At 38.8% G+C, this 15,844-nt stretch overlaps 1 protein-coding gene across 3 annotated transcripts in view; it reads right to left on the bottom strand.

Moving 5' to 3' along the window:
• Nucleotides 1–364: 364 nt before the first annotated feature.
• Nucleotides 365–15,844, bottom strand: part of LOC136877023 (PITH domain-containing protein GA19395) — a 53,629-nt gene continuing 38,149 nt past the window's right edge. Inside the window, exons 4-5 of one of the 3 annotated variants that reach the window (XM_067150823.2) lie at nt 12,494–12,598; nt 365–551 (exon numbers count right to left, since the gene is read on the bottom strand). In XM_067150823.2, the coding sequence (XP_067006924.2) occupies nt 458–551; nt 12,494–12,598 (199 nt within the window). In that variant the 3' untranslated portion in view covers nt 365–457. Of the gene's footprint in view, nt 669–12,493; nt 12,599–15,844 lie in introns of all 3 variants that reach the window. The other 2 variants (XM_067150821.2, XM_067150822.2) reach the window with 2 other exon arrangements.

Below are 15,844 nucleotides of genomic sequence, written 5' to 3'. Positions count from 1 at the left end.
AGACCACCGTGATGATGACGAGAGTCATTCCATACATTTTGTTGCCTCTATAGTCAAAACAGAGGTCAATCAATCAATCAATCTACGTCACGTTACTGAAATGTAAAATTGTGTTGAATGTTCCCTAAAACTGAAGGAAAATGTGAATGTTCACAGTGGCATCATATCAAAACAAATACACGTTTCCCAAATATTTACAAAGGAAAAAGCAGCATTATATTCTAATTTGATGTTATACAAAAATTTAAAATGGGGTTGTTATGATTTGGGTTCGTTAATACGTGAAGGAAACACAAAAACACCACACATTAAACATGGATTTATAAGGATCAGGTATTGTTGCTCAATTCTAACCAAGTTTTGTTGATCAGTCTTTATTTTATCTGCTTTGATAGAAGAATGATATAAATAGAAACAACATATTCCATAATTAAACTGTAGTCTCCAGAGTACATTTTCACTGAACTTCATGCGTCATATTTTCAAGTAGATCAGTTTTGTGATCTGCTACATTTGGTCTGGCTTCATAGGTGCAAATAGTTACTCCATGTCTGTGAACAGGTGTGAATTCACCACGTAAGCCAATGTAATATATTTTTGTAGTATCACTTCCAAAGTTCCGTGGAAAATGAATGGATAAATGAGTAACAGATGAGAACTTCACAACCCTGGAAAAAAAAAAAAAAAAAAGGTCATAAATGTTTCCAAATTAGAATGGGAAGGTGTTGTCCTCTGGGCTATCAGGCATGGTCATATTTAATTAATACAGATGTTTCATCAACTTTACGTCAGGACTTGTCAAGATAATTTGGTGGTTAGGTGAAAGTGACTTCTTCCTATATATGTGGGGGCCTGTGCATTCACTGTCTGGTCTGAGTTTTTAAAGAAGTGATACCAATACTATCTTTTCCTGATAGCCTGGAAGATGACAACTTTCCATTAAATGCTGACCATGCAAGCCAACAATAATTATATTAGATTTTTGATGACTTACACATTTTACTGTAGTTGAGTAACAATCATAGTTGTACAGCAGACTTTCATTCATTCATTCAACATTCAACATTCAACATTCATTCAAAGCTTAATGATCTGATGGTGACGAATTGCATTCAGGAATGAAAATAAAAATAAAACTCATGTTTATGCTTAGTTACATCTAAGTTTCGATTTTCTTTCAATTATCTACGTATTTTTATTTGATTTCATTATGTTAGCACCCTCACTTTTTTCGTTGTTCATTCATTGCATGTAAAGATGTCAGCATGTTCTCACAGAAAACTGATCAAGCTAATCATTGCAAGCTAAAATAAACTTTTAACGTTTCCAAACACAGTATCAGAGTCTGTCTAGTCTGACACACATGGGAGTGGGCCTTGTCAGATTATGGAGATCTGTCAGGTTACTGGATGCTAAATGAAAAAACAGAGTTATTTAAATGAAAGTACTTAATTACAAGATATTAGAATCTTGTATTTTGTTTTGAATCTTGTATTTTGTATAGAATGTTCTAATGAATTAGGATACATTTAATTTTTTCCTCTGTAGAGTATTTTATTTATTGAAAAAAGGAAGTCACTGTGTACTGCTAAGAGTAAATATTAAAAGAAAAACAACACTGCAGTTATAAACACACTTTAAATGAAAATGGCATTTTATTCAATGAACAACAATTTATAACCATGATTAATTTCTTTGAAGTCCATTTTCTGCTTCAATAGGTCTATACAATGAAAATGTCACCTCACGGGGGCTTGTTGTATTGGACTATTGGACGTGTCGGATTGGTGAAGTATCGGACTACAGAGACTCTACTGCACCGTTTATTATATACAGTCTAGCAGATGCCAAACACACATCATCGTCAGTAGATTTTTTTTTGCTGGTGGTTTAACGTCACACTAACACATCAAACGTTTTCGGCAATACAAGGATGGGAAGGAGCTAGGATGGGGAAGGTAGCAGCTGTGGTCTTAAGGCACAGCCCCGGCATTTTTCCTGGTAAAATGGGAACAACTTATGGGTCCACCTTTTCAATACAAAACAATGTTATAATGGTTGAATTGCAACATTTTAGTAATTAGGACTAGTTTCAACACCAATCTCTGCATCATCTTCGGCAAACAAATTGAGAACAGACAGACACATATATAATAACCACACAAGGTAATGCACTAGAACAATGTAACTCTATGTTTAAAATGATTGAAATGGGCTAAGAGTTAAAATGAGTGAACATAAACTAGAAGTTTGACAACACTGAGTTAAAATGTTAATATTCATTCTATAACAACATGTAATATTTTAAAATAGTTTGCTTATTGAAATCATTAAGAACTTGAGAGTTTGAATTTCCATCACAAAATGTTCGATAGATATTTTTTCACATATGAGTATGAAAGTCATGCTATTTGCTGATGACATCTGTATATGGGGAGATTCCAAGGAGGAACTTCAGGATCAGATCAAACAGTAACAGCTAAAGGATACGGCCTAAGATTCAGTCAGTGATGGTTATGCAAAGAAATAGTCAACCTGAAGGTTACATTGAAATAGAGGGTAAAAAACTCAAGATGTCCAAAAAATTCAAATATCTAGGAAGCCCTGGCAACCTTTTGCCATGCTTCGATCATCCGATGGCGATGTTCTTTTGCCCACATCAGTCATTGTGCCTTTTGATGGGTGTTAAGCAGAGGTACCGTCATGTGACGCTTGTTCAGATGGTTCTGGATAGTATGCCTCTCGCATGTCGTTCAGCACTAAATTGATGAGTGATCTGCTGCACTGTGGTCGGTCTATTCGTTCATGATCCAAGCTAGCTGACAGTGACCCCTATTATTAACGTGTCATACATGGTGACAGTTGATCCTGGTGGCAGTGGTTTTGCCCAAATCATCCATATACAGTTCACTCTTGACAAGGTATGGGTCTTGAAAAGCCCAGTGCCTGGACAACTTCAGAGATGGAGTGACCCATATGTCTGGTGCTGACAATCTGGCTGTGATCAAATGCGCCAAGGTCTCGTGTCTTAAAGATCCTGAAGTCAACTGTTTCTCATACAGGTCTGAAATTGGTGTTACATGCCACCCTCCAATTACATTCACTGGGCCAAGCACAGCACCATTTCCCCATTACAGCAGCTATCTCTAATTCAATTGCTTATGAGTATGTTGATTTAAATATGAGTATTAAATCTATACTAATATTAAACATACATACATTACCATAGACCGTTATGCCTTTCAGCGTTCAGTCTGCAAGCCTCTGTGAATTTACTAAGTGTCACCACAACCCTCTATTTGCAACAAGTGCTTTGACATCATTTAGTTCTATACCTCTTATCTTAAATTATTAGAAACCGAGTCTAACCATCGTAGTCTTGGTCTACTTCTACTTCTCTTACCCTCCATAACAGAGTCCATTATTCTCCTAGGTAACCCATCCTCCTCCATCAGCCTCGCATTACCCCACCACTCAAGCCGGTTTATGAGTACAGCTTCATCCATCGAGTTCATTCCTAAATTAGCCTTTCTCCCCTCATTCCGAGTACCCTCCTGCCACTGTTTCCACCTGTTTGTACCAGCAATAATTCTCGCTACTTTCATGTCTGTTACTTCTAACTTATGAATAAGATATCCTGAGTCCATCCAGCTTTCGCTCCCATAAAGCAAAGTTGGTCTGAAAACAGATCGATGCAAAGATAGTTTTGTCTGGGAGGTGACTTCCATCTTACCGAATACTGTTCATCTCAACTGCGAGCTTACTGCATTAGCTTTATTACACCTTGATTCAATCTCACTATATTACCATCCTGGGAGAACACACAACCTAAATACTTGAAATTATCGACCTGTTCTAGCTTTGCATCACCAATCTGACATTCAATTCTGTTGAATTTCTTACCTACTGACATCAATTTAGTCTTCGAAAGGCTAATTTTCATGCCATACTCATTGCAAATATTTTCAAGTTCCAAGATATTAGACTGCGGGCTTTTAGCATAATCTGCCATTAAGACCAAGTCATCAGCATAGGCCAGACTGCTTACTATATTTCCACCTAACTGAATCCCTCCCTGCCATTTTATACTTTTAAGCAGATGATCCATGTAACTACGAACAGCAAAAGTGAAAGATTACAGCCTTGCCAAACCTCTAACTACCCTGAATCAAGAACTCATTCTACCATCAATTCTCACTGAAGCCCAATTGTCAACATGAATGACTTTGATTGATTTTAATAATCTACCTTTAATTCCATAGTCCCCCCAGTATGACGAACATCTGTTTCCTCGGTACTCTGTCATATGCATTCTCTAGATCTACGAAACATAAACACAACTGCCTATTCCTCTCGTGGCATTTTTCAATTACCTGGTGCATACTGAAAATCTGATCCTGACAGCCTCTCTGTGGTCTGAAACCACACTGGTTTTCATCCAACTTCCTCTCAACGACTGATCGCACTCTCCCTTCCAAGATGCCAGTGAATACTTTGCCTGGTATACTAATCAATGAGATACCTCGATAGTTGTTGCAATCCTTCCGGTTCCCTTGCTTATAGAAAGGTGTAATTACTGCTTTTGTCCAATCTGAAGGTACCTTACAAACACTCCATGCTAATCTTACTACTCTATGAAGCCATTTCATTCCTGCCTTCCCACTATTCTTCACCATTTCAGGTCTAATTTCATGTATTCATGCTGCTTTATGACAATGGAGTTTATTTACCATCCTTTCCACTTCCCCAAGCGTAATTTCACCAACATCATTTTCCTCCTCCCCATGAGCTTGGCTGTTCGCAACACCACCAGGAAGATTTTCTTCTACGTTGAGAAGATGTTCAAAATATTCTCTCCACCTCTCCAGTGTTTTCCTGGGATCTATTATGAGTTCACCTATATTACTCAAAACACTGTTTGTTTCCTTTTTCCCTCCCTTCCTAAGATTCTTTATTATTGTCCAGAAAGTTTTCCCTGCTGCTTCACCCAGCCTTTCCAGGTTATTACGAAAATCTTCCCATGACTTCTTTTTGGATTCAACAACTATTTGTTTCACTCTGTTTCTTTCATCTATGCACAAATCCCCGTCTGCCTCAGCCCATGTTTGGAGCCATTTCTGACAAGCCTTCTTTTTACGTTTACAAGCTGTTATCACTTCATCATTCCACCAAGATGTTCACTTTTTCCCATCTTTACACACAGTTTTTCCTAGGCACCCACTCTCTTTCTATATCCTGAATCTGCTTACTGTCTACTGTTTGAAACTTCTCACTAACCATATCCATGTACTTTTGTTTAATTTCCTTGTCCTGGAGATTTGCTACCCTTATTCGTTTGCAGACAGATTTCACTTTCTCTACCCTAGGCCTAGAGATACTTAGTTCACTACATATCAGATAGTTGTCTGTATCATCGAAAAATCCCTGGAAAACTCGTACATTCCTAACAGATTTCCTGAATTACATAAAATCAGCTTCATGGTCCGTATCACACTTTGATAGATTCACAATTAACCCTCTTAGTGCCAGGGACGGGTGCTCACAGTATGCCAAGAGTGCCAGACAGATTTAGAGAATTTTGCAGGTTCTCACACTTTGGACTAAATAGTTCACAAATGTTATAACTATGACTTGAAATTTTTATTGAATGTTAACAAGAATACACTCTTACTGCTGAACTAAATTAAAACACTAAAATTCTCTTGGGTATTTTGAAAAAAAAGAATTTCAAAAAAAATTTCAAATACCAAAATTTAAAAATCAGAAACACAACAGGAAAAAAAAAAACAGAAAATTTAACCCTATTTCAGATGAATAAACATGTAAAGTTTCACATTTTTATCTTGAGTATTTTAAGAGTTATGTACAGTGATATCGTAATATACAATTGGCATGGCCAACAATGGGATCGAACCTGGCACATGGGTTGTAGTCAGGGTGACCAGATGGTGATAGATTATCATTATTCACAAGATGAAAGATTCTCAAGATCAATTGGAATCTGTTCCTTGAGAACAGATTTCCAAACCATGGAATATAACACGAGTTTTTTACCCAATAAGAAAATAAGTTCGGCCATCTAGCTATACCCATTTCCAACAAAACAGCAATGAAAGCCTTCATTTCAATCAATGTAACCGGGCGCCACTGCTATGCTCTGGCATGTGGTGACAAGACATGATTTCTAATACACTGACTGACAGAGCAAATGCAACACCAAGAAGGAGTGGTCAGAACTTTATGCCAATTGCAGGCTAGACTGATGTCACTGAGGTATGCTCATGATGTGCAATGCGCCGCTGTGCTGCGCACGTAGCGAACGATAAATGGGACACGGCGTTGGCGAATGGCCCACTTCGTACCGTGATTTCTCAGCCGACAGTCATTGTAGAACGTGTTGTCGTGTGCCGCAGGACACGTGTATAGCTAAGAATGCCAGGCCGCCGTCAACGGAGGCATTTCCAGCAGACAGACGACTTTACGAGGGGTATGGTGATCGGGCTGAGAAGGGCAGGTTGGTCGCTTCGTCAAATCGCAGCCGATACCCATAGGGATGTGTCCACGGTGCAGCGCCTGTGGCGAAGATGGTTGGCGCAGGGACATGTGGCACGTGCGAGGGGTCCAGGCGCAGCCCGAGTGACGTCAGCACGCGAGGATCGGCGCATCCGCCGCCAAGCGGTGGCAGCCCCGCACGCCACGTCAACCGCCATTCTTCAGCATGTGCAAGACACCCTGGCTGTTCCAATATCGACCAGAACAATTTCCGGTTGATTGGTTGAAGGAGGCCTGCACTCCCGGCGTCTGCTCAGAAGACTACCATTGACTCCACAGCATAGACGTGCACGCCTGGCATGGTGCCGGGCTAGAGCGACTTGGATGAGGGAATGGCGGAACGTCGTGTTCTCCGATGAGTCACGCTTCTGTTCTGTCAGTGATAGTCACCGCAGATGAGTGTGGCGTCGGCGTGGAGAAAGGTCAAATCCGGCAGTAACTGTGGAGCGCCCTACCGCTAGACAACGCGGCATCATGGTTTGGGGCGCTATTGCGTATGATTCCACGTCACCTCTAGTGCGTATTCAAGGCACGTTAAATGCCCACCGCTACGTGCAGCATGTGCTGCGGCCGGTGGCACTCCCGTACCTTCAGGGGCTGCCCAATGCTCTGTTTCAGCAGGATAATGCCCGCCCACACACTGCTCGCATCTCCCAACAGGCTCTACAAGGTGTACAGATGCTTCCGTGGCCAGCGTACTCTCCGGATCTCTCACCAATCGAACACGTGTGGGATCTCATAGGACGCCGTTTGCAAACTCTGCCCCAGCCTCGTACGGATGACCAACTGTGGCAAATGGTTGACAGAAAATGGAGAACCATCCCTCAGGACACCATCCACACTCTTATTGACTCTGTACCTCGACGTGTTTCTGCGCGCATCGCCGCTCACGGTGGTCCTACATCCTACTGAGTCGATGCCGTGCGCATTGTGTAACCTGCATATCGGTTTGAAATAAACATCAATTATTCGTCCGTGCCGACTCTGTTTTTTCCCCAACTTTCATCACTTTCGAACCACTCCTCTTTGGTGTTGCATTTGCTCTGTCAGTGTATCTGTGTGTCTCTGTAGTTATGAGGTTCCATAACTGAGCTGTGAAAAATAAAATAAAAATACGCTATAGGTTTGTGTCTGACGAAGGGGCGTGTCTCGGGCCAGGAGTATCATAATAATCACGTGAGGGTTGGTATTTTGCATCTTGACCTAATTGAATTTCACGGAAAACATGAAATTTTTGCTGTTGGGTATTGTTACAGCCATCATCATCAGTACTGTCACTGAGACGGTCATTATCACTTTCAATATGTCGGACAATGAGCACGTGGTTGAGTGTTTACAGAAAACTCGCCGTTATCACTCCAAATAACACTTTCACTTTCCCCTTCCTCACTTGTTGGAGGAGTGAATTCCCTATCCGAGTCTTCATCATCCCCTTCTTTACTAAAAATTATTAAGATATACAGCCAGTTCGTCATCGTTAACAAAATAACTTCTCCCGCTAGTCGCCATTTTACTCATGCGGCATGGAGATCATACGTCGTAGATGAACACGGATTTTAGAAATTCAATGCATGATAACGAATGAATTTACGCTCTATCTAGCAACGTACTTAAAATCTAATGACAATTCTCTATGGACGTATATACAAAACAACGATATATCGTTGTCTGGCTCTCTACGGGTTAAGAATTTGTTTATTTTCAACCTAGTCAACACAATGATTGCTTAAGACAACTTAATGGTTGAAAGTGGTACATGTTTCGTATATTATCAACATCTTCAACCACGTAACACTGTTTAGATGAAAAATACATAAATTGCCAAATTACAAATGCTTTAGAGGAAGTGTACTTTGTCAATTTATGTATTTTTCATCTAAACAGTGTTATGTGGCTGAAGATGTTGATAATATACAAAACATGTGCCACTTTTAACCATTAAGTTGCCTTAAGAAATCACTGGATCAACTGGGTGGAAAATAAATTCCTAATTGTGAGATTTCCTGAATTCGAAGTCAGTTAAGATATAGTCTATTATGGATCTGGTACCCCTAGCTTGCCATGTATAGCAGTGAATAGCCTTATGCTTGAAGAATGTATTCGTAACTGCTAAACCCATACTAGCACAGAAATCCAGCAAACGCTTCCCATTCCCATTAGCTTCCATATCTTCCCCACATTTACCAATCAACCTTTCATATCCTTCAGTTCTATTTCCAACTCTCGCATTGAAATCGCCCATTGTCACTATCCTATCCTTGCTTTTGACCCTGATACGATGTCACACAAAGCTTCACCAACTTGTCAAATTCATTCTCATCTGTACCCTCACATAGTAAATGCACTGAGACAATTCTCATCCTAATTCCTCCAACTGGCAAATTTACCCAAATCATTTGCTCATTTACGTGCCTAACAGATACTATGTTGCGTGCAATAGTATTCCTGATGAACAACCCTACCCCACACTCGGCCCTTCCCTTTTTAACACCCGTCAAGTACACTTTATAATCTCCTATCTGTTCCTTGTTATATCCCCTTACCCGAATATCACTTACTCATAGCACATCCAGATGTTGTCGTCTTTGCTGACTCAGCAAGTTCTACTTTCTTTATTCCATAAGCCCCATTAATATTGATAGCTCACCATCGAATTCCATTTCGTTTGCCAAGTACTAATATTATAAAGACAAAAAATTTGTATGTTTGTAATGGATAGACTCAAAAACTATTGAACCGATTTTAAAAATTACTTCACCTATAGAAAGCTACATTGCCAGCGAGTAACATGGGCTGTATTTATTTTTCAAAACAATTCGAAGGGGGGAGGGCAACAGGGGGGCGATATAAAAATAAGACTAACATTGGCAAAATCAAATTTTGTCATACAGGGACGAGACAAAGCTCATTTTAAGCACCTTGACGAAAAGAACAAAACATGGTAAGCCCTATGGGCCTGAAAACCATGTTTTAAGGTCCTAAAACCAATCGTGATGGAGATATTGGCACCACACTACCCCTGCTCTAGGAATCCGATAAGAAAATGAACTGCCATAACCATGACGTCATCTCCTGGATTCTACAGTAGTGAGATTATCTACAATATATCACCAACACCTAACATGTTACAGACGTTAAAATTGGTACTTGGAATCTCCTTTAAACATAAATTAACACAAATTTTTGGAAAATCCACTTAAGGGGTGAAATAATAAAAAAGGCGGGTGAATTTTTAAAATTAGTATCTTCTTCTTCAACTGCTTTTCCCATACCTGTGGGGTCGCGGGTGCGAACTGTGTCGCAAATGTGAATTTGACCCTGTTTTATGGCTGGATGCCCTTCCTGATGCCGACCCTATGTGTAGGGATGTAATTTCTATTGCGTGTTGCTGTTGTGGTTGGTAAAGTGGTGTGTTGAGTGATATGAAAAGGATAGTCTTGGGACAAACGCAAACGACCTGTCCCCGAGCCAGAAGAATTAATCACACGCGATTTAATTCCCCGACTTAGCTCCGAATCGAACCTGGAACCCTGTGAACCGAAGACCTCAACACTGACCACTCAGCAAAGGAGTGGGGTGGTTTTCAAAATGAATGTATCTACTGTATATCTCATAAACTTAACATGTTACAGACGTGAAAACTGGTATTTGTAATTTACTTTAAGAATAAAGAAACGTGTACCGTACTTTTTGTTTTCGGAAAATCAATTTAAGCTGGAGATTGAAAATAAGTGAAGAAGGGGATACTTATATCTCAAAAACCAAGATGTTACAGACGTGAAAATTGGTATTTGGAATCTCCTTTAAGAATAAAGAAACCCTTTCTTTTACTTCAACTTAAAAGAGGACTGTTTCTCACATGCAGAGTTCCATGCCGCATGTTCCAGATTTAGCTCTGCCAGTAGCTTGGTTGTCTTAGCCCCTAAAGGCAATGAATGCCACAAACGTGGTTTACAAAGAGGTTCTGGAGTAAAAGAAATGCAATTTAGGGATTTTTACATAATTAATTTTTATCAACTTACAAAATCCTCGTGAGCGAAGCCATGGGTAACAGCTAGTATTTTCTACAATGATTTTCTTTTCCCCAGCATTTCCTTGCCAAAAAATAATGACTTAAGTGTTATTCATATAGGTATTACAGTCAGATATTAAGGAATAAACAGTTATTATTGCTGCTGTATATTTTCAAGACTGGAAAGTCCATTTCACTGGAAAAAACCATGTCTAAACCAACTGCTGTAAGTCAAATAAATTGTACATATATATTTAATTTGGAAGTCACAAAAATAAAGTATTATAATTTTAGTTAAGTAAATAGGTTAAAGCATTTGGGCTTTCTGGACATGCTGATCAACTGAAGAATGTCTACACACTGAGGACTACTCAATACAAACAAAATAAAGTAGGGATTAGGAGGAATTCTATTTCAAGGCATTTTATATTATTTTAGAAATGTTTTCAACTATTAGTCTACCAGCTTGCTTAATTTACCTGTTTTAAAATATCCATGAATATTTTGCATTTCCTTTCACAAAGACTGAAGGTGTCCCTACACACTCAGGTTTTTAATCAAGTCTGTCTGTACAGGCGGTTTGCACAATTTTACCAGCACAAGTTGGTTTTCCCTACACACTCCATTTTATGTGCACCAGCATTTCATTTGTTTGTCGCGATGTCAATCCTGGCCTTGTGTATAAACAAAGTTGAAGCATGTAAATGGCAAATGCAAGAAGAGATTGAATAAGAGCTGGCTACTGAAGTGAAAAGTAGTCTCACATAAATTTGCTGTCTCAGCTTCGGCTAGAATCAAGCAACTGGTACAATTATCTATGAATAGACGAATAGAAATATATTGAATTACTAAGCTTAGTTACTCCTTGCACTGAAAACGAGACATATGTATGAGAGCTTCTGTAAGTCCTCACGAAAAGTTAACAGCTATGCTCCAATTCCTAGCAATGGGGAGGAAATATGAAGATATCAAAATTTCAACCATTATTTCACCTCAAGCATTTCAGCTAATAATACCAGAGACCTGCAGAGCAGTATACACAGTTATAAGAAAAAACCTACCCAAAGGGTAAGATCCATAGTGTGGTTACGTGTAATATTTAATAAAGGCTACAGTAGACCAATTCAAAATACGAGTCCCCATGAAAGGTTAACAGAGGATGGTTGCCTAAGTGTACTGTGTCTTAAAACAATAATCACCACCACCACCTCCTTACTAGAGGTTAACAGCTATGCTTTGATTCCTATGAAGATATCAAATTTAAAACAATTCTTTCCCAACAAGCACTTCAGCTACTAATACCAGGGACATGACAGTTCTTTGGAGTATAAATATCTTCCATGCCACTTCCTGATCTTTTCGATTCCACTACCCTCTTTAGTTCTTTTCTATAATTGCTATGCAAATTGCTGATTTTTCTCTTTATACCATGATCAGTGTCTGGATCATCTTTCTTTAAATGACATACATATTTCTAATAAGCTGCTGCCTTTTTCTGTCTGTCGCAAATGTGACTCATCTCAGTACATCTGTAAAAATTTCATCAAAAACTCCTTCGAATGCACCCAGGAATCGGTCATTTCATAAGCAGTGGCATCCATAACTTTTGAGAATGACAAACTGGTCTGGTAGACAGCAATGACAAAACTGAGTGTCTGACCTGAGGATCATCCCTACATGCTCCAGTGTGCCTGAATGAGTCTCGTTTGTGAAGGTAAAATTTCTATTACTGTTTGATTTTGTGCGGGTCTAAAAAAATCACTGCACAGTAACTCAGGTACCATCCGTACACACTCCATTTTACTCGCACAAGTCATACTTGCACAGGTAAAATGGATGGTAAAACTGAGCGTGTGGGAACCCCTTAAATCATTAAGCCCCTTGTCTATACTTTTGCTATAAAGAATATACAAAATATGAAAGTCTTACCTAGTGGAATACTCTAATGTTCCAGTGCTATCAGGCTGTAACTCAAACTCTTGATCAGGAACAACACAAGCATCATCAAATGTCATTGATGGTCGATTCTTATACCTGAGAAGATAAATACTATATTAACAGAGAAAGAAACTATTCTTTACCATCTAACCTCATTTCAACTCAGTTACCAATTTCCTGAGAAAAAATCGATCAATATGTAGATTCTAGTAAGCGTCATGAGAAAATAACTTAAGAAGTGTCTGCAAATTAAATCAGGAACATTCAAGACCTCTAAGCCTTTTCAGTAACTGTGAAATTACCAGCATTTCACCCCATTGTGGCAGTGATCTCATCAGATTGCCACACCTCTCCAAGACCCTGGTGGCTAGTGCACCATTGAGACACCACTTCAAGCTTCCTATGTAGAACAAGGCAGGGACAGTTCACTACAGGAAGTACTGCGCACTAGCTGCCAGAGTCGTGGAAAGGTGTATCAACCCAACTGGTGATCCCACTGCCACACTGGGGCAAAACACTGGTAACTGCATGACTAGAAAGGCCTAAAAAAGCTTGAAGGTAATTAACATTTGAACGTGCGATTAGTTTCATTTTATCGAGATTTTAATGTAGCACAACAAGAATAAATTAAAACAACTGGCTACTAGATCTTACGATAGTAAATTGAAAAATCTGAGAGGAGTGTTTTGAGGCAACAAAGTTACATAGTTCCGACAAATTTATGGTTCCGCATTCAACAGATAGTGAAATGAAACAGACATTTTATTAGGTTTCAAGAATGTATTATTTAACAACAACTCAAAGAAAATGGTTTTAATGACTGAACATTATTCACTTAAAATAATTATTTCAAGGTGATCCTAATTAATGCTATCATTTATAAACTTCAAGAATGAACTTTCTTTACCCAAGTTAATTATATCAAGAAGAGATTTTATTAATTTGTTGCTAATAAGTTTGACACAACCTATTATCAATTTATTGATTATTAAATGCAGATGAGAGTCCACTTTGACAAGTATCCAAGGAAATGATAGGCCGTTCGTTTACTTTGATTTTAAAAGTTTATGTGGCCAGTCTATGCAATCTTTCACTTCCTCTCTTAATTATTACAGGGGAATTCCTCAATGCAGTATTATTGGACCTTTGTGTTTTCTTATATATATATATATATATATCAATGACTAACAGTAGCCTCCTTTTCACAGAGCTCTTCATCCCTTTGTAATTAAACCTAGGAAGGAATTCGCTCTTGAAATCCGTCCAGTTTAAATTTAAACCCTTCAAGTTATTCCACGAAGTAGCGGCTTACACCTTTAACCGTGGTGTGGTGAGTTCAACGAAGATGTCCTCCGGTAGATTGGTCCTTCCTAGTAGACTGAGTTCCATTTTCTAGAAATATAGCCACCCATTCAGTCACTCTTCTTTCTAGTCCAATAGCACTCATGTTTGCCAGTAGTCTCCCATAATCTACCCTATCAAATGCCTTAGATAGGTCAATCACAATACAGTCCATGTGACCTCCTGAACCCAGGTAATCTGCTACATCTTGCTGGAATACTACAAGTTGAGCTTCAGGAAATGCTGAGCCAGGCATCAAAGGAGAACACCAGTATTCTTTAAGGTAACTTATGTATTAAAATAGGTAATAATTTACATTAAATAAAATTTGAAAATATTTAAAATGTTTTGTAAAAGAAGGAAAATTTTAAAGTATGAGTAAACAGATCAGTAATAATATAAATAAAATCTCTGAAAATAAATCGATGAAATTAAAATAAATATAGGTATTTAAAATTACATTTTTTCTGCTGTATGCATATTAATATGAGTTTAAGGTAGAACATGTAATTAATAGTATATAATCTATTATTTACCTGTACATATGATGTATAAATACAATGCAGTATTGTGCAACACACGGTAATAGTATTTTTGGCTCTAGAGAGTTACAGAAAATTCCTGTCATTGTAAATAGGTTACTGGAGACTCTCGAAATTACGAGAAAACATGTCATATTCTTCTAGAAGCCTGGCCAGGCAACGTATATAAAGAGGCAGTTTTGGGAGTCGATCAGAGATGTTTTAGCGAGTTATGAGCACAAGTTGTTAATAGAGTATGTGAATTTGTTACGTTGGCAGTTGGTTGAGATGCAAGTGTGCAGTCTCCAGTGTTCTTCTTCTTCTGCTTCTTCGTAGTAGTGTTTGTTCATGATGGCAGTTTATTAGTGTGTGTGTGTATATAATATGTAAATAATATGTATAAATAAAAACAGTGTGCACAACTGACAGCATCGTGTGTGTGTGTGTCTTTGTGGTAACAACATTGGCGGCCATGACAAGGACTAAAAAAATAATTTTCGGTAGTGATACAAGTGTAAATGTATCAGAACAAAATGCAAGTGATACTGGAAGATATGTCTGTACAACTTAAAAGACGAACTCGCAAAGAGAAATCTTCCAACGAACAGCGAGAAGAAATCATTGAAGATGCCATTACGAGTCTCATCGAAAACGGCGATCCCGAAAAGTTTTTTACTGAGGCGGACAAAACACCAGACTCATCATCAGAAGAAGAGGTAAATATAACTAAAATGTTTTCCAACTTAATGAGCATGATGCAGGCACTCACTGACAAAATCTCGCCATTGATTCACGAGTGAATTCCAACTTAACAGACCAAATTTTGAAAGTCAATGACAAACTTTCAGAAAAAATTTCAGATGTCAAAAGCAGCCTAACAGAACAGATTGCAGACCAAATTTTGAAAGTAAATGACAAACTTTCAGACGAAATTTCTCAAGCCTATTCAGTTTTAACCAGACAAATATCACAGGTGTACATGCAGGTTTACAAAGTAGAACAGTGCCTAGAATCGAAAATTTCAACCATAGATGAAAAAAATTCGCAGATGAATTCCCAAATTAGTGACGTCACAAATCAATTAACACAGCAGATATTGGACATCAGGTCAAAACTGGGCCAGGTGGAGCAGAATGATAGTAGGGTAAACCAGCTGGAAGGGGACATCTCAAACCTCAAGGAGGAGGTGGAAACACAGGTTTCGGGCATAAAACAACAAGTCGAGGGGAGAATTTCGACCATCAAGGGAGATGTGCAGATTATGAGAGAAAGCATCCTTCATGCGGTAAAAGAGAGATTAACTCTAATAGGACCTACTGCCATGCCTCTAACCCCCTCAAACCTAACCGACAACACAGGACACCTGACCCAAAGGTGATTATAGAGAGATTGAGAGCCTTCCGGAATTCCACGGGTGACTGGAAGAGAACCCGACTAGGTTAATCGAGGGATCGGTCAGTCTACTAGGAAGGACTAATGT

Source organism: Anabrus simplex, chromosome 7, assembly GCF_040414725.1.
Source record: "Anabrus simplex isolate iqAnaSimp1 chromosome 7, ASM4041472v1, whole genome shotgun sequence".
In the NCBI taxonomy this organism is placed as follows: domain Eukaryota; kingdom Metazoa; phylum Arthropoda; class Insecta; order Orthoptera; family Tettigoniidae; genus Anabrus; species Anabrus simplex.
Note: the sequence above shows the minus strand (reverse complement) of the source record. Positions and strands in the feature narration are given on the sequence as shown.